Source organism: Musca autumnalis, unplaced genomic scaffold (genome assembly GCF_047663935.1).
Source record: "Musca autumnalis isolate F117 unplaced genomic scaffold, ASM4766393v1 scaffold_4, whole genome shotgun sequence".
Classification (NCBI taxonomy): Eukaryota; Metazoa; Arthropoda; class Insecta; order Diptera; family Muscidae; genus Musca; species Musca autumnalis.
Window position 1 is genome coordinate 78,106,576 of NW_027411977.1, and position 22,519 is coordinate 78,129,094.

At 43.0% G+C, this 22,519-nt stretch overlaps 1 protein-coding gene across 21 annotated transcripts in view; it reads left to right on the top strand.

Annotated features, from left to right (window-relative positions):
• Window positions 1-22,519, top strand: part of skd (mediator complex subunit skuld) — a 63,683-nt gene that overhangs the window by 33,278 nt on the left and 7,886 nt on the right. For all 21 annotated transcript variants that reach the window (XR_012412735.1, XM_073984862.1, XM_073984864.1 and 18 more), the window contains exons 4-12: window positions 2,116-2,209; window positions 2,284-2,367; window positions 8,477-8,946; window positions 9,021-9,840; window positions 11,801-12,005; window positions 12,095-12,729; window positions 13,011-17,805; window positions 17,914-18,061; window positions 18,136-18,245. Coding sequence is in view for 20 of the 21 variants with exons in the window: in XM_073984862.1 (XP_073840963.1) it covers window positions 2,116-2,209; window positions 2,284-2,367; window positions 8,477-8,946; window positions 9,021-9,840; window positions 11,801-12,005; window positions 12,095-12,729; window positions 13,011-17,805; window positions 17,914-18,061; window positions 18,136-18,245 (7,361 nt within the window). In the remaining variant the exon portion in view is untranslated. The remainder of the gene's footprint in view (window positions 1-2,115; window positions 2,210-2,283; window positions 2,368-8,476; window positions 8,947-9,020; window positions 9,841-11,800; window positions 12,006-12,094; window positions 12,730-13,010; window positions 17,806-17,913; window positions 18,062-18,135; window positions 18,246-22,519) is intronic.

The window sequence follows — 22,519 nt, forward strand, 5'->3', positions numbered from 1 at the left end:
GTCACTGGCATGTGTAAACGCTGGGTAATACATGTACTCAACTAGCACCAATTTACTGTGTAACTGCAGGATAAGACATTTAAAACAAAATAATCTTGAAAAATTATTTAATTTGTATTTTTCAAACCCATGGCAACACTGTTAGCCCCAACGGGTGCTATGTCGGTTAATTCTCTTTATTGTTCTCAATTATATACGTATGTATTGCCTCTCTTGTACATACACAGCACATCTGTTCGTTGGGTTTTGTACCACCAATATACACAGCAACATGTGCACGACCACACGTGCCAAAAATACGATAATTCAATTACATATTGAAAAATAAAAATTATTTTTCGCTACAGCAGATAGGTATTTTTCCAGGAAGATAATCAATTTGATATCGCTGATTCTGTTAACCCTTTCAGTATCAAAAATAATTTCTGCACATATAAAAACATTTGTAAATATATTTGACAAATGGACTGGGAGGGTTAATGATAAAACCATGGTGGAATAAGAAGGTGTTACATCAAATCATGTCAAACGACAAAGTTGCTCACAATAATGCATTACTGTGAATTGCTTGTTTACATTTTGTGTGTGATTTTATTCACAATAACGCATTTTGACAACTGGTATGAATATCAGCTGTTTTTGGCGTTACATCTTATTATTCCACCATGGATAAAACCAAATCATCCCATGGCGATATAAACATTTTGCCACAATTGTTAATAATACGTTTTGCATCTTACAATGTTGCTTACGCTACACCAAACATTTGCGTTTGGTGGTGTCAGTGAAAATTAGGCTTTATTTTTTGTGACATGCGATTTTTACGCAATTTTTTTTTTGCGGGATAGGTATCTACATATTTTGTTAACTGCTAGTGGTTATTTATTATTGCAGCATGAATAAAATTTACTTCCGCGTATACATTCACCGATAAAATAGAGAACATTACACTCTGATATGAGTAATAAAACGTAAATCTTTCACTCAAAATTAGCAATTATTAGATACATACCAACACATTATTATTACCGGTAATGACGTTTACAGAGCAGCAACTGCGCGATAAACCCCAATTCTGTGATTTTTTCTCTCTGCGACAGTTCAACGTCATTGACTGTTTTTTTATTTTAATTTTGCAGATGCAAATAAAGAGAGAGGGAGCGAATATGAAATTGGTAATAAAAAAAAACTGTCTCCAAGAACAGATGTGGTGCTCACCACTTGTCTGGTTTCGTGACAACAAACTAACTTCATGTATTCTCCCTCTCTTCTAATGTCTGTTTAACAAAGAATTTGTTAATAATGCTTTAGCAAAAATATCTCTGCATTTTGGCTCCAAATTTTGGAGCCCAAATCTTGTGTGGTCCAATTTGATTTCTCAATCAGGTGCCAAGTTGGTGGTTTTCCCGCTACATGTGATTTTTAACTTACAAAAACCACTGTTTAAGCAGGAATGTCGACCTTTTCAAGGTAAAAATCGCTACAAACCTATGGTGCGTATGTGGCTGTAGCGATTTTTGCATTACAACTAATAAAAGAGTTTTAAACTAACCACAAATTGTGTGAGCAATGTTATCAATAGACCATTAGATTAAAAATCGCCACATTTTGGAAAAGCTATGGCAAAAAGGAAAAAAACACAATTTCAAATTTGACAACTAGAGGCCATCAGACCATCTGCTTTTTCACATGTATGTTGTCACTTTGGGTATACTAATATACAGAACAGCTGATGTCATACATGTGAAAAAGCAGATGGTCTGATGGCAGCCTAAGTGCATAGGAAAGTTTTGTCCATGGCATTGCCCTGAGAAAACTTGTAATGCATCTATGACCTTGTAAGAAAGCAGCCCATTGTTGCATTTTAGGAAATCAAACTTACCTTTTAATGTTTTTGGATGATTGAAAACTTGCTTATTATGTTGAAAGCAACAATGTAATAAAAATAACGATCATCCTAGATAAAATTGAACATGTTCTCTGTGGCCCCAATATGAAGATGTAATTGCGGCCATCGTTCAACATGTGACATGAATATACACATTTACTTTTTATCTGAATTGATGAACCATTTTTATTTCACTAAATCAATTCCTTTCTTTTTGTATCTTGCAGGAAATCAAATGCTATGGAATGGCACATGGGAACGAGGTCTTACCTACGAATGTCGCTCACTACTTTTTAAGGCTCTCCACAATCTTATGGAAAGGTATATTTAAAGGTTTTTTCTGACTAAACTTTTTTTGTAAAATTAACATTTGTTATTTTTCTTTAATTTTCTAGATTTGTTCTAACCAAGGATATTGTGCGATTCGGAAAATGGTTTGTTCAACCTTGTACATCAAGTGAAAGGATATTTTGTAGGAGGTATGTATGTAAATATTTCAAAATATTTAACGTGTAGTTTTGGCAATGAAGAGAGTTAAACGCCTGTTAGAATATGAACTTATAACACGTTTAAGTGCATTATCTCGATTTATTTGACACATCTAAACCCATCATAGTCTACACGGAATCTTGAATTGAATACTTGAATACTATAAACAGTTCCGACGCTAGTGTGGCATTAAAATTATGCAAAAGGTTTTGTTGCGGCATATTTGAAAACGATTAGTACACAATTTGAATCATAATCTCAAATGAAGAGAAACGAATAAAACAATTCGCACAAACTAGGGCATATCGGCCTCCCTAACAAATAGTATAATGTAATCATGTCTTTTGGCCAAAATGCTTTGTTTACATGAACGATTTTTAAATAAATAAAATACTGACCTTTGCTTTTATAAGGCAAAAACAACTTAATTTGGTTCCTACAAAATTAAGTTGTTTTCCCAGTATTGGAAAGGGTGAAATAAAAGTTTCTCCATGCTTGAGGTACATCGGGTTTTATATGGTGCAGCGCTAAATCAGAAAAAAGGAGATGAAACGTGCATGGAAAGTAAAGAAACTGAAGTATAGAAAGGCTGAGGCAATTATTTAGTAACTAGTCTAGAATTTTATGCGTAATTGAACTTAGTAAAGAAAGGGATAATGTCGGACAAGGTTCTCTTCAAATTGTTGACAATTGTGACAATAATTGGTAAATAGAACCCGAAAAACAACACAATCCTACGACAGCGGGTTCTTTCGTACCGGATTGACCCGGAACAACACAAAATCATCGTTCCGGCCAGCGGCTGTCACCTCAGTGTACATTCGTTTGTATTTGTTTCGTTTTTCTGTGTTGGGAGCAACATATCCCAGAATGCTTGCTCCGAATTCTTTTGGTCCGTGCCGGGACGGAGGAAAACCCAGGACCAATATATCTGTGCTCAGTTTGTCACATCCGCATCTTCACCCACATCCAACCTTCGGTGAGATGCAATAGATGTCAGGAGTGGGTGCATCTAAGGGGTTGCTCTGGACTTGTCCACGTGAGGGACTACGACAGGGACTTCGTTGCTGCATGCTGCGTGAACACAGTCCCCAGTGAGTCGTCGGATTACGAAACTCCCTCGTTGTCTGACTACGAAACTCCCCCGCAGTCCCCTCGACAACAACCGCACGCGCAGCCTCTAACCAGCCGTTGTTGTCCCAATTCCAGAGAATGCATCCTTTTTGCAATTTAATTGCAATGGACTCCGAGGAAAGATCGAGGAAATAGTAGATTTCATGAGTCGGAAGAACATCAAGGTCGCTGCGGTGCAAGAAACCAAGCTCAAAAACAACTGTAGCGTTCACACGACAATTGGATCTTCGTTCCGGAACGACCCGGGAACATCCCGGCCAGAGATTGTCAACCCAGCGACAGCTGTATCAACCGGAACAACTGTAGCTTACAACATTGTGATGGTTACAATGTGCTAAGGAAAGATCGCACCAGAAGTGAAGGTGGGGGATTAGCTTTCCTATTGCACCAGTCTGTCCAACACAGACCTATCTCGCTTGAGCCTGTCTCTAATGACCCGTACATGGAATGTATGGGGGTAGCAGTCAGGTGTGGAACTGCCGAGATAGAGTTTCTGAACGTATACATCCCGCCGAGAAATAGCTGTATCTCAGATTACGTGCCTAACATTAGTCCGTTTTTGGAAGGTCATAATAGTCTGGTCCTGGGGGACTTTAATGCGCATCATGAGATGTGGCATTCGGCCCTCGGAAACAAACGGCCAGAGAGGTACAGCGCTGGCTGAGCAGATTGACAGCTCTACGTTTTGCACGGTCAATGAGGACGCCCCTACCAGAATTAGAGGATAGTGTCAAAGCTCGCCAGACATAACCATCGTGTCACCTGGTCTGACAAATGACGTTTCCTGGAAACCCGTTATTTCCCTTGGATCAGACCATCTCCCCATAATTGTCATTCACAAGAAACCTGATTGGCCGGGTTTCAGAGAGTTCACCAATCATCGCTTCAGAGAACTGCCCAATCCTTCTGAAGTTTCGGGTAGCGGAAAGGACGTTCCGAGACATCATCACTGCTGCAGCCGCTCGCCATATCCCTGCTGGTCGAATATCCGAAGTAAGACCAAACTTCCCAGCAGAGGCGACAGGATTAGCAAATGAGCTAGAGTCAGGGAGCTGACACTGGAAGTTAACAGGCTGGTCGGCGAGCACAAGCGGAACAAGTGGTTAAATCATCTGAAGAGTTGCAACATTGGAGCCGGTATAGGTGAATTGTGGGCAACGGTTAAGTCACTCTTGAACCATGGAAGAAGGGAAGATAGTACCTCAGTCACGTTTGGCGACGTTACGTTCACTGACCCGAAGAGGTGCGCAAGTTATTTCAATCGACAGTTTGTCGAGCACCCCGAGAGTGACAGGGCGAAGAGAAGAGTATAACGTCGCATCAGATCTCTTCCTGCCGAGGAGGAACCACCACAGTTTACAATGGATGATGTTGCCAATGAAATGAAAAAATCGAGATGTACAGGAGCCAGAATGAAGTCCGAAAATTCTACCAAAGAGTCAAGCATCAAACTGATGGCTTTGGTACAGGCACATCCTCCTGTAGAGACCAGCAAGGTAATTTGATAACTGATACAGATAGTATACTCAGGATATGGAAAGAACATTTTTCAAATCTGTTGGTATCCAATAGCAGCGAAGAAGACGAAGATACCACAGTCCCAATCCCAGAAGATGGTATTGAATGTATACTGCCCAGCCAAGATGAGGTAAAGACAGCAATAAATCGGCTGAAGAATAATAAGGCAGCAGGGGCCGATGGCTTACCAGCCGAGCTGTTCAAAACCGGAGGCGACACGCTGATAAGGTGTATTCATCAGCTAGTTAGCACCATCTGGCAGGAAGAACGAGTACCCGACGATTGGAACCTGAGTATCCTGTGCCCCGTCCACAAGAAGGGAGATAAGACTGTATGCTCTAACTATAGGGGCATAAGTCTACTCCCTATTGCCTACAAGATCGTGTCAGGGATATTGTGCGAACGACTAAAGCCAATGGTCAACGAGATTATTGGACCATACCAATGCGGCTTTAGACCTGGCAAGTCCACCATTGACCAGATATTTACCCTGCGGCAAATCCTGGAGAAGACCCAAGAGATGCAGATCGACACCTACCACCTTTTTGTCGATTATAAAGCAGCCTTCGACAGTCCGCTGCGCTCAAAGGTATTCCAAGCCATGTCTGAATTTGGTATTCCCGCAAAGCTCATCCGGCTTTGTAAAATGACTTTAACTGACACGAGGTCCTCAGTTAAAATAGGAAAGAACCTCTCCGAAGAGTTTGGTACCAAAAGAGGTTTCAGACAAGGAGACAGCCTTTCGTGTGACCTCTTCAACATCCTGCTAGAAAAGGTTATACGAGAGGCAAACGTCAAAAGAAGTGGCACAATCTACACCAATAGTCACATGTTACTTGCTTATGCTGATGATATAGACATCATGGGTCGATCAGTAAAAGAAGTAACTGATACCTTTATAAAGGTCGAAGGAGAATCTGCTAAAGTGGGTCTGGCGGTAAACGGTGAGAAGACCAAGTTGATGGTGTCGACGCGCAATGCGTCCATTGAGCTCGGACCGACTGTGGAAGTTGGTTCCTATAATATTGAGGTAGTAAAAGACTTCGTCTACCTCGGCACCTCCGTCAACACAACAAACGACATCAGTTGTGAAATAAAAAGAAGAATTGTATTGGCCAACAGATGCTACTTTGGATTAAGTAAGCAGTTTAAAAACAAAGCCACATCTCGTCAAACAAAAATAACGCTCTACAAAACACTGATACTACCCGTGCTGATGTATGGCTCCGAAGCCTGGGTACTTGCGCAAGCAGACATGGCAGTGCTTGGTGTGTTTGAGAGAAAAATTCTTCGAAAGATCTACGGACCAATCTGCGTTGACGGTGAATATCGACGTCGCATGAACCACGAGCTGTATCTGCTATACAACGACATGAATATTGTTAAACGTATCGAGATGCAGCGATTGCGTTGGCTAGGCCATATCATAAGAATGAGCGATGATGAACCCGCTAAAAAGGCGTATGAATACATGCCACATGGCGGTGCACGCAGAATTGGCAGGCCAAGGAATAGATGGCGCAAACAAGTGGATGTTGAGATGAAAAGGCGCGGTATTCCAGAGAGCAAAGCAACAAATAGAGAGGAATGGAGATCTCTTCTTAGTTCGGCCTATAGAACAAATGTTCTGTAATGGGCCAGCTAAGTAAGTAAGTAAGATGTTGCCAATGCCATCAGGAACGCTAAATCATCCAAAGCCTTGGGCCCTGATGGAATCTCCATGGTAATGCTGAAGCAGGTGGATGAGCCGGGAGTGGAGTATCTCACTAAAGTTCTCAACTTGTCGCTATCCACCCTCATTGTTCCCGAAGTCTGGAAAATGGGCAGGGTAGTCCCACTACGGAAGCCCGGCAAGGATGCCAGCAAAAGTGAATCGTACAGGCCGATTTCGATTTTGTCGCCCGTAGCAAAGGCCCTTGAGGCCTTAGTGTCCTCCCCAGTATCAGAAATAGCTATCGAGTTGCCGATCATCAGCATGGATTCCGTAAGCAGCACAGCACGACTACTGCTCTGCACGCGATCACCACACATATTTGTCAAGTCGGCCGTGCGATAGAACAGTGATGGTGGCGCTTGACTTATCAAAAGCCTTTGATACACTCAGGCACTCCACGCTGTTTGAGGACATTGAGCAGACAACCCTCCGGCCAAGCTTGAAACGTTGGATAGTCAATTATGTGTGTGGACGCCAGTCGTACGTGGAATTCAGGAACAAGAAGTCCAAACCCCGTAGAGTGAAACAGGGAGTTCCCCAAGGTGGGGTGATATCTCCGGAACTGTTTAACCTCTACCTCTCCTGTATTCCGCCCCCTCCCGTCGTCATCGAGATCGTAACGTATGCGGATGATTGCACGATCCTGGCGTCGGGTACCTATCCTGATGACATCTGTGAGAGACTGAACAACTATTTAACCGATCTTACCACCTTTTTCCATTCGAGGAATATGCAGATTTCCGCCACAAAATCAACGGCCACTCTGTTCACCACATGGAGAGCGCAGTTTTGAAGAGAATTGAATGTCGTGGTCGACGGTAGCAGAATTCCGACCACAAACTGCCCCAACATTTTAGGGGTCACATTCGACATTAATGGAAAAATCACCTGTAGTGGAATTCTCTAACTTATTTTTTGGTTACCGACAAAAAAATCGGTAAATTTAAAACGCAAATTTATGAATGAAAAATACTAATAAAAGTTGACAACAGTGTTGCTATCCGTAGGACTTAGCGACAACATTATTTTGGTTGTTAACTTACCGACAAATTTCGTTAATTATCGAAATTATAATTTTTTCGGCAGCAGCCTGGATAAATAGTTTTTGGCGAAACTAACGCAAGATTTGAGGTTAGGTTCACATTTCGTAGAATATAATTGATATTTACTACTTAAGCTGTAAACACATCCAAAGTTTGAGTAAAGTTTTGTGTCATTTCTGGTAGATGAATAAAAGACAAAGTGCTGCCAAGTTTCAATTTTTCTTTATTCTTCTACCAAAAATGACACAAAACTTTACGCAAACGTTGGATGTGTTTAGGGCTTTAGGGTTGTTGTTTTTGTTGTAATAATACGAATAAGTGTTTAATTGGAGCCGATATTAGCTTTAAGGGTCGATTATAGATAGCAACTCAACTGTAGTTGCGTTGCCAGAAGAGAAAATCATACAATCAAAATAAGTGAAATAACAGTTGTTATTCATAATTGACCCCCTTAATTCTCATTATGGATGCCTTCTTTGTGAAAACTCATTTTTATAAAATTTCATAATTTGAGTTATGTAAGCATGACATCCTATAGCAAAATAAAAAGATCTCTGTGATCATGATTATAAAGTTTTAAATCAGATCATCGTTCAACTTGTAACATATTTTATTTAATATTTTCTCTTCTCTTTTGCCTTGTTGGCGCTTCTGATTAAACCATTTCTTGTTTTCTTTTATTTTTTTCAGCTCACAACATTTATCATTCTCATTTACATTCTTTGTACATGGCGATACAGTATGTGCATCTATTGATTTGCGCGAACATCCAGCAGTTCGTCCATTAACCAAAGAACATTTAGCAGAAGCTGCGGCAGCCTTTAATGCAGCCGCATCAAACGCAAATTCTCCCGAACAAACATCACCAAATTCACCAAATGAGGGAACTAAAGAAAATTTTGGTGGCAGTAGTTCAGCCGCCGCAGGCAGTAGTGGTGGCGTTAATAGCAGCAGCTCCACAAATGCAAATGACAATGGTGGTACACCAAAACCACGTAAGGTCATATTGGCACCTTTTGGAATGGCAGCCACCCTAACGGGTAATAGTTACAAGCATAATGATCCAATGGCAGAAAAAATTCTCGAAGATTGGGCTTCCTTTTTCCCATTGTGCAATAAAGAAAATAGTGAAGTACCACCGGTTGTGGAAGTTATAGCTGGTAAGTAAAATTGTAATGTCATTTTAATTACATCAGTGTAACCTTTTTCTCTCTCTCTGTCTACTTTTCTCTAGGTGGCCATAAAATGTATCATCCTTCTATTTATGTACTAGTCACTGATTTGGATGATATGGAAGAAATGGAAGCGGCAGCATCACAAAAATCATCTTTGGGTTCAACATCATCCGCGGAAGCTGCCGCCATTGCAGCACTTTCGTCGGCCAATAAGTCAGGTGTTACAAATTCCAATATCAATGACACAAGGAAACCTTTGACGGAAAATGTTCCAAACAACAATAACAACAAGATTACATCATCGGTTGCTGGGAACACAATGGCAACATCGTCATCTCAACCAACAACAAATACAACCACCAAATCGTCATTGGCGCATATGATTGAGCGTCTAAAAATCGATCACACAAAAGTTCAACCATATTATGACACACAGACACAAAATTTCACCTGCAATACGACAAATACTCATGCTCCGCCTCAAGCTGCATGCGAAATGCCAGAACGAGTCTGGCAAGATTGTGTCACAAATACGTTACATTTACAGAATAGCGCAATCTGTACTTCTTCTTCCTCACAATCTTCCTCAAACTCCTCCTCCGCTCCCCCACAAACATCCTCAACCTCATCAAATAATCCCAACAATATCACAACATCCACCAGCATTTCGCCATCTATAAATGCAATGATTGGTAGTGGCAGTGACAATACCACACCCATGAACACAGATGCTGGTGGTGGTGATCAAACAGATAGTGCTACAAATCTGATGGATATCAAACCAAATCTGAACACAACAACTCTATCTCAAACACAAAAACAGCAACAAATTTGGGGTTTTATTGATCCGACACAAAAATCGACATGTATATGCACAAAGTAAGTACATACAAATTAACCTACATTATTGGGGAGAGGTTTAGAGGGTATAGTAATGTTTGTAACAATATATGAAGGATATTCCTATGTTTAGATTTAGGTAGGGGAGACTTCTCTCTCCATTCATATTGGTTCAATGATATGGGACCTAACGACACCACTTATAAAGAATTTTTTGCATGGCTGCAATAATTGGGGAATGTAAGCCAACATTACTCTGAGAGGATTTGCCAACACCGAAAATTTTGATGTCCTGGCCAGAAGCAAACCGAGTGCAAGGCAGACGTGCTTGCAACTGCACCACCGTTGCTCCCATGTCTCCCTTGTCCCTTCAGGAAAATTGTGGGAACAGATATATGAATGTAGGAAAGGATCTAAATCCCTTAAATCCGCCATTTTCTAACAGTTATTGCTTGTGGTTCATATTTCAAAGATGGAATTAATTTCTTGAGACAGAAAGATCCGAAAATTTGCATTGTCACCAATGCAACGGTTTTTATACCCTCAGCATTTATGCTAACGAGGGTATATACACTTTCATACGGGCAAAATGTGCCTCATCGAAATAATGGTTTTAGATCCCAAGTATGTTTGGACGAAATGTGTTTCAGACAATTTGGAGTCGATTGAGCAATGTCCGTCCGTCTGTCTGTCTGGCTGGCTGGAGCGCACGATAACTCTCGAACGGATCAACCGATTCGATCCAAAATTTGGCTTTCGTAATATTTTGTCCAAACTTAGTTTAAGTTCGAAGATGGGTTATATCGGTCCACTCCTTCCGGTACCTCCCCCACAAAAGTTCGAAAATATTCAGAAAATTTGTACGTACGATAACTCTTGAAGGGAGTAATCGATTTGGTCCATACTTTTCAAATCGTGAAATGTCTACCAGACTTATATGAGGTTACAATATGGACTCAATAGGTCCACTCCTTCGGGTACCTCCCACACAAAATTTGGGATAAGTTCAGTTTAGGACCTGCTCGCGAATCGCTTTGATTTTTGTTTTAGCAACTTGCATTTACTGCTCCCCATACGACGGTACAAGTTTCATCAGGGGCAAGTCCACACTTCCTGAGAAAATAGCCTGAACGTTCCAAAAAACCCCCTATGACATCGTGTGAGGTGGTTGGAGCGCAAGATAACTCTCGCAAGGATCTGCCGATTCGATCCAAAATTGGGCCTAAGTAATATTTTGTCCAAACATAGTTTAAGTTCGAAGATAAGCCATGTCGGTCCACTCCTTCCGGTACCTCCCCCACAAAAGTTCAAAAATGTTCGGAAAAATTGTTCGTACGGTAACTCTTGAAGGGAGTGGCCGATATAGATCAGGTTCAAATATGGACTACATTTGTCCACTCCATGCGGTACCTCCTACACAAAATATCGGATAAATTCACTTTAAGACCTGGAATCGAATCACTTTGATTTTTGCTGAAGCAACTGGCATTCGCTGCCTCAATTACGATGTTAAAATTTTTCTCAGTGGCAAGTCCATACTTCTTGATGAAACAGCCCGAGTGGTGTAAAATCGCCCTATGGCACCATATGTAGTGGCTGGAGATCCACTTCTATAATGGTCAATGTCGATCCATTCCTTTAAGTATCTCCTCCGCAAAACTTTTGATCTTTAATCCTAATCAACATTTTTGTCGGTTCATACATCCAAAATTTTTAAAACCCCCTAAATACAGTCATTTTTTGGGAAAAAAATTTTTAAATATACACAGGCTGAGGGTATATCTCTGTTGGCAAAGCTGACTGATACTTTTTTACTTGTTCTTTTTAATATAACGGAAATAAATTCCCATCGTTGACATCATCGGATCTTCTAGGATTGGATCATTTACGTCCGTATTATGTTTAGTAGACTGAGAGTATATTGCTGTCGACAAAGTCGCGTACTTTTCTTTTGGTTTTGCCTTTTTATAAAACATGTTTTCTGTTTTCTTTTTTGCAGATCTTCTCAGACATCAACATCAGCATCATCGGGACAAACTCCTGGCAATGCCACACCCTTACAAGGTGGTATATCCAGCTATTCGCGTAATTCCATTATGGATTGTATGCAAATACCATCAGTGGGTTCGCCAGGAACACCAGCTCCGTCGCCACACCCGAATTCAGCACTCTCTCAACCCACCTCAGTACCGCCCGCAGATCAAGTAAGTATGGTTGAAGACTTCACCCCCCATTTTTCTCTTACGAAGACAATGATGATGGCTTACCTTTTGATCTCATTTTCGTTTTTTAGCTTTTGATGAGTCCTCGTGCTCCCACGTCTGTACCGAATTTACAGCAACCATCAACACCAATCGACCATTTGTTGGATAAAAATACACCTGCGCCCACACCTACCGATCAACATGATAACAAAAGTATAACTGCATCACCGTATATTCATCCAACACCTAGCGTTGAGGCTCCACCTTCTGTTGAAGGTATCCATGGCAGTAATATAGTTGGCGGTATGGGTCCGGCAAGTGTTGGTGCCCAGCCACCTAGCGTGGGACGCTGCACACCAACCATGCATCAACAACAACAACAGCAGCAACAACCCCAGGCGCAACAACAACAATGTGGTTCAATATCAGTTAAAAAATTTGATGTACAACCGGGCACTCCACTACTATTGGGTTCGAGCGTTAATAACACATCCGGCCCCACCACAGATTGTAAACAGGAGCCGGCAATCCCAAATAGCCGAACAGCATTGCCCAACAATAACTTTAATAGAAACAACAATGCGCCATCAGCCGCAACTGCAATGCACGATTTCTACAATTTGTACAAACCACCCAAGATCGTTGTCAAAGACATCGATACTTTTGCCAATGAAGATTGTCTTAAATTGGAAGTTCTCTACGATTTCACCGTACAAGATGCTTGGTAAGAAATTTATGGATTCTAGATATGATAAAAATAAAAAAGAGAGCTTTTAAGGAGTAACAACTGTAAAGTCTTGAGTTGTTATCATCTTTGGCTCTTAGAATAAGCTCATCAGTTATGACCTTGGTAATAAGACATCATTTTAAAGGTTTTACAAATAATGTCATTATTATTTCCACACTAAATGGGAGTCATATATCGCTTGGCGTATATACCGTTATTATGTCCATATTCGAATAGAACTTAATCACTTTAATAATCTATATTTTTTCTCCTTATAGGGCCAATCATCCGGTGAAACGTTTTAAACCTAATGAAATCTCTAAACAAAACCGTGTTCCACGCACAAAAACTCTGTATGAAGGACATACGCACATTAAACCTTTATTACCATCACCGCGTTCTTTATATGGAGATCGACTGCTATCCATAGATCCAACAGCAGCGGCTGCAGCAGCAGCAGGTTCTTCGGGCATTGAAGGAGGAGTTAGCGATGCTGGTGGAAACTGTGGTATGATGGGAGCAGGTCTTGTTGGTATAGCATCAAATGCAATGACCAACAACAAAAACAACAATAACGATGCTTCCGGCGGTGGAATAGGTGGCAGCAGCACGGCATCACTTGTTGGTGGTGGTAGCATTTTTGAGGAGCTTGATATCAAAACCGAAGTACCGCCAGCTGTGGGTGCATCATCGATATCGCCCAGTAAGGATTCAAAAAGTGGTATCGGTGGCAATCTCTTTACGGTGGAAGGCCTTAATCCCTCGCCTAACGATCTTGAACAATTATTTGAAACATCATCAAACGACGAATGTGGCAGCGTTCAAATACATACACCACCGGATTCCAACAACCCATCTAATGGATGTGCTGTAACCACCAATACCATTGATGAATTAAAACGTTCCACCAATTCCGGTTTGGTTGGTACTGTCAATGTTCAGGGGAATAGTGCCGCAGTTATAGCTGCCCTACATAATAACGTTGTAAACGCCACGACCTCTGGCATGGCTTCTCTAAATAATAGTGGTGGGAGTTTATCCGGAGGAAGCGGCGGTGGTGGGGGTAGCATTGGCGGCGGACCTAATACCATTCAAGCCGAAGACCTTACCAAAATGTTTCCAACGCCACCTTCGCATGAACAGCATCATCCCAATTCCAGTCCCTGTCAAATGGACATTCAAATGACTGATTTGAGTGTCATAACCACAACAAGTATAATGACCGGTCAAACATTAGATACTGGCTTGGGTATAAGCGGCATGACAAAGGTAAAACAGGAATATTCCATTGAGCTGGGAAGTCCCATGGAAGAACCCATAGAAGATTGGACGTATGTTTTTAGACCACCGCCGCAAGCCAAATTTGTGGGATCTTCTAAATATGCTCCATTAACAAATTTACCCAGCCAGTCAATGGCTCCCTTGGTTATACCAAGCAATTGTCGATATAAACCCTCGTGGCAGCAACCCCGAAGTACTCATCAACAGCAACAGCAGCAGCAACAACAACAGCAACACCTACAACAGCAACAACAGCTTCAGCAACAACAACAGCAGCAACAACACCAACAGTTGCAAGAATTACTTTCAGCTGCTCCTCGTACTCCCCTACAGCAGCAGCCCCGTACACCATTGGGACCCATGTCTTCATCGCCCATGCACAATACAACGGTTCCAACACCGTTGAGCAGCGGAGGTGGAGGTGGCGGCAGTCTACTTCTAAATCAGCTAAATTGTCCACAGGCGGCTCTCACCAATACGCCACCCACGATGCAACAATTAATGCAACGTACCGGCATGTCACCCATTTCACCTGCAACGCATGTACCCTTCCCACACACAAGTCCCATGATGCAGCAGCACCGGCAAACACCCATACATCCGCCGCCGCCCTATGAAGTTGCCGTAGCCAGTCCCGCCTTATCGACAGCCTCCTCCACCCCAGCATATCTCAATAAACAATATCATTCACAAGAGCCCCCGCAAACACCACAATCCGTCAACAACCATATGCAGACAGTAGGAGGCCCGCCTAGCGTCCAGGGCAATAATAGAGAATCGTCCAATATGGGTTTCTATACGTCAACAAATAACATCAATTCCATTATTCAAGAGTTGCCCGAAGTAAGTTCGGTTATTGTGAATATACTGCTGTATGATACGGCGTTGAATGTTTTCCGTGACCACAACTTCGATAGCAGTACGGTGTGTGTATGCAATGCCGATAACCAACGTATCGGAAACATTCGAGGCTCGGATTCTGGGGTGTACGTGCCTCTGCCGGGCACATCGTTCAATCCGACAGCGCCCTCCTTGTCGACAGCCAATGCAATGCGTGCTTTAAGTGCCTTTGGTAGTGGTGGTGGTTCAATGGGGGCGGCAATCGGAAGCGCTATGGCTGGTAGCAGCATTCTAGGAAGTGTCAGTGCTGCCGGCATAGCAAATTCATTAGATTCTCCCGCATCACTTGCTGGAGCTGGCTCCAGTTCATCGACAACACCTTCAACAGCCACACCCGCCAACAATGCTCAGCAATATATAACCGGCTATGTCGATGATGATGCCGTCGAGTGTACATGTGGTTTTAGTGCAGTCATCAATCGACGCTTGGCCTGCAAGGCTGGTCTCTTCTACGAGGATGAGATGGAAATAACCGGTATTGCCGAAGATCCGGGACGACATAAAAAACATTCCCTGCTTACTTTATTAATCAATTTAGCCTCCAAAGCCAATAACACTAGTAGCAATGGCGTTGTTGACAAATCCGCAGAACAGGTGGCGTATTCCATATTTGACCTGCTCCTAGAACAATGCTCCATCATTCAGACTTCCAGTAGTGCGATACATCGCGCATTACAGCGACATCGTCGGCGACTTTCGAAGAGGTCCCAAAAGCCCCAATCTGTGGCAGCGATTGTTAACGTTCTGGAATACATAGATGCCAACGATATTATCGCTTTGGCTCTGGAGCAGGCTCGTTTAGCATTTGATAGCAATCGCATGGACATAATGGAACAACAGATGATTCCCTTCTCATCACATCGAAAAACATCCAATAACACACAAGTGGCTTTGGCTCTGACTGGGCGCATCAATGTACATAAATGGCCTTATATACCCGTTGGTTTTTCGCGTAGCAATAAAGATATCGTTTCTACTATGAAATCAATTCAACCTATGTTACAAAATGCATTCCATGTCAAGTCTCGTACCGCCGGTTCCAGAGATGCCACATATACGGTCAGTGGTCCCCTAACCTGGCGGCAGTTTCATCGTCTCGCTGGCCGAGCATCGGGTCAATGTGAACCCCAACCAATACCATCGGTCATTGTGGGCCATGACAAAGATTGGATATCTGTTGCACCTCTAGCCATACATTACTGGGACAAATTTCTCCTGGAACCCTATTCCTATGCCCGTGATGTAGTATACTTGGTGATAGCTCCGGACAACGATTATGTACTAAGCAAAACGAAAAGCTATTTCAAAGAACTAAGTACTACCTACGAAATGTGTAAACTAGGACGACATACTCCGATTTGCGGCTGGAATGGTTTGTTAACAGTGCAGCAGCGGTCGCCAAACGATAAGTCGTTCACCACAAATATGGACGGTTGGCTGAAGAGCTTGGAAGATGCCAGATTGGCGGAACAGTTACGTTTGTATGCACATGCCTTTCAACACCAGCTGGCACCTTATTTGAATAGGGTACCTAGTGACAAAACTTTACTTAATCCACCGGAAACCAATGCAAGGTGCAGTCAGGGTTATAGCACGGCATCATCTTCGTCGGCGAATGCATCGTCTTCATCCACATTTATGATGGGAGGTGGAATTAATAACACTAATTCTGGTTTGGATAGCTCGGGACAGGCGACTGGCGCCGGAGATCACTCACAACCCATGGACACTAATGAACATTCTCAACACGCAACGACAACTAACAACGGTAGCGATTCACAGGGAAATATGTCGGCAGATTCTAAACCAGCTGATATTAAGCCTGATGTGAAACCCCCACTAGTTTTAGGCGATCCATTAGGCGTGGCCGATTGCTTGGAGGATGTAAATCCTTCTGCCATTGTTCTCTATGTGGTAGAACCATTCACATTCGGTTCGGATTCACCTGATCTGGAACGTTTGGCTTGCATTGCTCTACTCCGCATGTATTCAGAACTACTTAAAATGATACCTGAATCTGTAAAAGCTCACATCAACATCCAAATAATTTCCTTGGAATCCATACTAGAACTAGGAAGATCAAGGAACCGTAAACGAACATCTGATGAAATAAAATGCTTGGCTCTTAACATCTTCTCGCAATGTAAGCGCCACATGGTTCATGCTCAATCCGTAAAAAGCTTAACAGGTTTTGGAACAGCTGCCAATATAGAAGCTTTCCTCAAGACCAAAGATGAAAAGAATCGCAGACCCTACAAAATGTATACGCCACCGTATATTCTGGCTCCAATGCATGAGAAAAATGAAAAGACCGATTTCTCAAGAGCTGCATGGGGTGGCATGCGCGGTAGTCCAAATGATCAGAAATACTCGGTAATGTACTGCAATTATTGCCTAAGTGAAGATCAGTCATGGCTGCTGGCCACTGTTACCGATGATAGAGGAGAAATGTTGGAGAAAGTATGCATTAACATTGATGTTCCCAATCGGACAAGACGACGTCGTGCTCCAGCTCGTCGAATTGGTTTAAATAAACTTATGGATTTCATACTAGGTCTCATATCGCAAACAACACAAACATGGCGTTTAGTTGTGGGTCGTATTGGACGTATAGGACACAATGAACTAAAGTCCTGGTCATATTTGCTGGGCAAACAAAATCTACAGAAAGCCACCAAACAATTGAGAGATATGTGTAAACAATGTCAATTGATGTATCCACCTACCATACTGAGTGCCTGTTTGGTAACATTGGAACCAGATGCCAAATTACGTGTTATGCCAGACCAATTTACACCCGATGAACGATTTTCTATACAAAATCCATTGTCGACACCACAGGACGTAACATGTACACACATTTTGGTATTTCCCACAAGTGCCGTATGCTTGGTAAGTTGAGAGAGCTCTCTTTGGTATTTTTTGTATTTTATTGACAAATTTTGTCTTTATCATTTTTTCTTTTTAATAAAACTGTTTAATTTCTATCATTCTTTCCAGTCATTCACCCGCCAATTTCCTAATGAACCTCAAGTCGACCTTGACGATGACTTTATTAATTTCGGCAACGATGAGGATGAAAATGATGTTTTTAAGGATGCCGAACTAATGGATGATTTACTGGGTCAATGGGATGGTGGTGGCACAGGTAAATAGTTTTTAACCAAGAGTAAATCCGTATGTAATTATAATGAATATTTTTTTTACTTAAAAAATATATAGCTCGTGGTATGTCCAATCACAACAGTCCAGATCGTTTGGAAGACAATCGTAGTTGGCAAAGTGTTGGCGGTAATAATTTCAACACCAATCAGCATCAGGACATTGAAGAGGTGAGTATATCAATATATTTAAATTTATACGTGTGGGCGATTATTTGGTCGTTTGTTATGTCTGTTATGTGTTATGCCTGTTCCGTATTGGATGGGTGAATTATACACTAGTCAAGCCACGAGAGGTCTTAAGCAATGTTGTAAATACTATTTACTTCAGTAAACAGTAATGTGCAATGGGTTTGATAATGTGATAAGAGTATCTATCTCCTATCTACCAAATAGTCGGCGCCTTTTCGTCTTTAACAGGGGGCAACTGCTGCATAATTGATACTTGTCCCTCACTATCTCTACTGCATTCACACATTCTGCAATGACCTGCAATGTTACCAGCAGTGATTTTATTCTATAGCTTATCATAAGAGAATATGGATCGGGTTCTACGTTGGGAGGAGGTAGTAGTTTTCACCCAGATTCCTTATTTAAAACGCTACGTCTTTTGACTACCGAGGGTATATAAGCTTGCATACGCCCAAAATGTGCCTCATCGAAATATGGCTTTAGACCCTATGTTCAGACAATTTGGAGTCGATTTAGCCATGTCCGTCTGTCTGGTTAGAGCGCACGATAACTCTCGAACGGATGAAACGGTTGGATCTAAAATTTGGCCTTGATAATACTTTTGTCCAAACTTAGTTCAAAAGTGTACAAAATTTCATTAAAATCGTACGCACGATTAGATTCAACGAGCAATCGATTTGGTCCAAACTTTGGACCTCCTAATATTACAAATTTGGTTAGTTTACTTCGAAATGGACAATTTTCTGCCTTCTCTTAGGGTACGTCCCCCACAAAAGTTCAACATTTTTAATTGCAGTTTAGGGTCTGTTCGAAAATCCTTTGGAAATGTATACCTATGTTACTCCTATTATGTTGTTGCTGTTGTAGCAACGCATATATGTTCGTTCGTGTATTATTTCCAGACTCAAGAATTCTGCAACCTGGACTGGTTGCGTCCATAAAGAATGAGGAGATAGGTGAGTGGGGTTAGCTGGGCAGTTGAATAAATGCAATCCACATGCTGGGCATATGTTGGGTATCGTGGCGTCAATTCTGGCCCAATACGAATTGAGGCGGCTGCATCGTCCGGATCTTAACTGAGCTAAAACCACTCGTGTTTGCCTTGGCAGCTGGCGTTCTTCTGCTGCGATGGATGGGGGATGGTTTCCAAGTACGGCATTCACACTATATCTTCGTACTGCTTGCGCAACCATGTTGGTGTGAATGCGATTCAAGCCTGCCTGATAGGCTCGTTGATCTAGCGGTTCACTTTTATCTCTCTCTCTAGATCATGAAGGTCTCTCCTGACGTGCCTGGGTGGGGGGAGCCTGTCCATTAAATCGTGACAGGGATGCTCACTGCGGTAACACCCTAGCAGGTACTGCATCGATAACATCTTATTGTGCTGACGCACCGGTAAAATCTTCGCCTCCTCATGAAGATGGTCCACTGGTGTCACTGGACTGCACCCTGTTGCAGTCCTCAGGGCGGCATTCTGGCAGGTTTGAGTCTTCTTCCACTGCGATGCGCTAACCTTTGCGGAGCACGCTGGCGCCGCAGCGACTTGAGAACCTTGTTCCTACTTTTGATCTTATTGCAAATAGATGTGGCATGCGCGGACGACTTGAACATGCTATCGAACGTTACACCCAGTATTTTAGGGTAGTTAGTGGTCGGAATCAGTGCACCATCGACCAATATGTTCAGTGGGAGCCTCATCTCAGCCGTCCATGTGGTGAACAGCGTGGCTGTGGATTTAGCGGCGGATATTTTCATATTCCTCAGATGGAAGAACTGCACTAGGTCAGCTATGTAGACATTTAACCTATCACATATGTATGTCATCGACGATAGGACCCGACGCCAAGATCGTACAATCATCCGCATACATCACGATCTCTATGCCGTCTGGAGTGTGTGGAATTTCAGAAAGGTATAGGTTAAACAGTTCCGGAGATATCACCCCTCCTTGGGGAACTCCCTGTTTCACTCTACGGGTTTTGGACTTCTTGTTTCTGAATTCTACAAACGACTGGCGTCCACACATATAGTTGATTACCCAACGTTTCAAACATGGCTGGAGATTAGTTTTCTCTACATCCTTGAACAGCTAGGCATGGTTGACGGTATCGAAGGCCTTCGATAGGTCATGAGCCACCATGACTGTTCGGTCGCACGGCCTTTTCTGGTTCAGTCCTCTACTGATATGTGTGGATATGGCGTCTAATGCTGTTGTAGTACTATGCATTTTCCGAAATCCATGTTGATGTTGGGCAACTGGAAAACACCTTCTCATCGTGGGGAGGAGTAGCGCCTCTAGGATCTTTGCTACTGGCGACAGAAGTGAAATCGGCCTGTACGATTCACATCTGCTGGCATCCTTGCCAGGTTTTAGTAGCGGGACCACCCTGCCAACTTTCCAGGCATCCGGTACAACATGGGTGGCTAACGATAGGTTGAGAACACATGTTAAATACTCAACTCCAGGTTCATCCAGCTGCTTAAGCATTACCATCGATATTCGGTGCGGGCCCAACGCTTTGGATGATTTAGCGTTTCGGATGGCATCTGCAACATCGCTCATCGTAAATTGTGGTGGTACCTCCTCGGCTGGAAGAGCTCTTCTTATACGGCGTAGCACACTTCTCTTCGCCCTATCACTCTCGGAGTGCTCTATGAACTGCCGGTTAAAATAACACGCGCACCTCTTTGGGTCAGTTACTGTCACGCCGTTAAAAGTAACAGCCGTTCTGTCATCCTTCTTTTCCGGACTCGAGAGTGATTTAACCGTTGCCCACAATTTACTTATTCCTGCACCAATGTTGCATTGCTTCAGATGGTCTAGCCACTTTTTCCGCTTATGTTCGCCCACTAGCCTGTTGATTTCAAGAGTAAGTTCTCTAACTCTTGGGTCTTCGGGGTTCGTACGACGAAGCTCATCACGTTCATTTGCTAGTCCCGTCGCCTCTGCCGGGAAATTTGGTCTTATTTCGGGTATTCGACCAGCAGGTATGTAGCGAGCGGCTGCTTTTAGTGATGATGTCTCGAAAAGTTCTCTCAGCTACCCGAGGATCTGAGGGAGTGGGCAATTGTCTGAAGCGGTGATTTGTAAATTCTCTGAAACCTTGCCAATCAGCTTTCCCATGGTTCAGGAAAGTACGGCGTTCAGAGGTTATGAAGTCGGGTGGTCTTTGTACGGAGACGATGATAGGGAGGTGGTCCGAACTAAGGGAAATGACGGATTGCCAGGATACGTCATTTATCAGACCTGGTGCCACAATGGTGATATCTGGCGAGCTGTGGCAGTTTCCTCTAATCCTCGTAGGAGCGTCTTCATTCACCGTGCAAAACGTGGAGCTATCGATTTGCTATGCCAGCGCTGTACCCCTCTGGTCATTACCTAGGACGGAGTGCCAAAGTTCATGATGAGCATTGAAGTCCCCTGGCACCAGACGGTTATCGCCCTCTAAAAGCAAACTAATATTGGACATATAACGCCGGGCACAGCTATTCATCGGCGGTATGTACACATTAAGCAGCTCTACCTCGGCAGTACCACACTTTACTGCTACCCCCATACACTCCATGTATGGGTCACTAGAGATAAGCTCAAGCGAGATAGGTCTGTACTGGACAGACTGGTGTATTAGGAAGGCAAGTCCTCCCCCTCCGCTTCTTGTGCGATCCTTCCGCAAAACGTTGTAACCATCACAACGTAAACTACAGGTGGCGGTGAGCTTTGTTTCCTGGATCGCGGCGACCATGATGTTTTTCCGACTCATAAAGTTCACAACTTCACTGACCTTATTGCGGAGACCGTTGAATTGAATTGCAGGAGTGATGCATTTCCGGGCCGTTGAACAACAACATGTGTTAGATGCTGCATTTGTTGTTCTTGTTGTTGTTGGGGAGACTGCGGAGGCGTCTCGTATTCCGACGACGACGAAGAGTCCGACGACGACGAAGAGTCCGACGACGACGTAGAAGACACACTGGGTGATGTGCTGACGCAGCAAGCAGCAACATACCTGTCGCTGTAATCCCGGGTGCTACTAAGGCCAGAGCACCCACGAAAATGCACCCATTCCATACATTCATTACATCTCACCATTGTTGACATGTGGTGGATGCGGATCTGGCAAACGGAACAGATCCATATTGGCCCGGGGTTCATTTCCCGCGACGGCCGGTTCTATGCACCGGATTGACTCGGAGGAATCTTCGACCAGGGGCCGTCACCTCAACAATTATGTGTTTGTATTCGTGCATTTTAT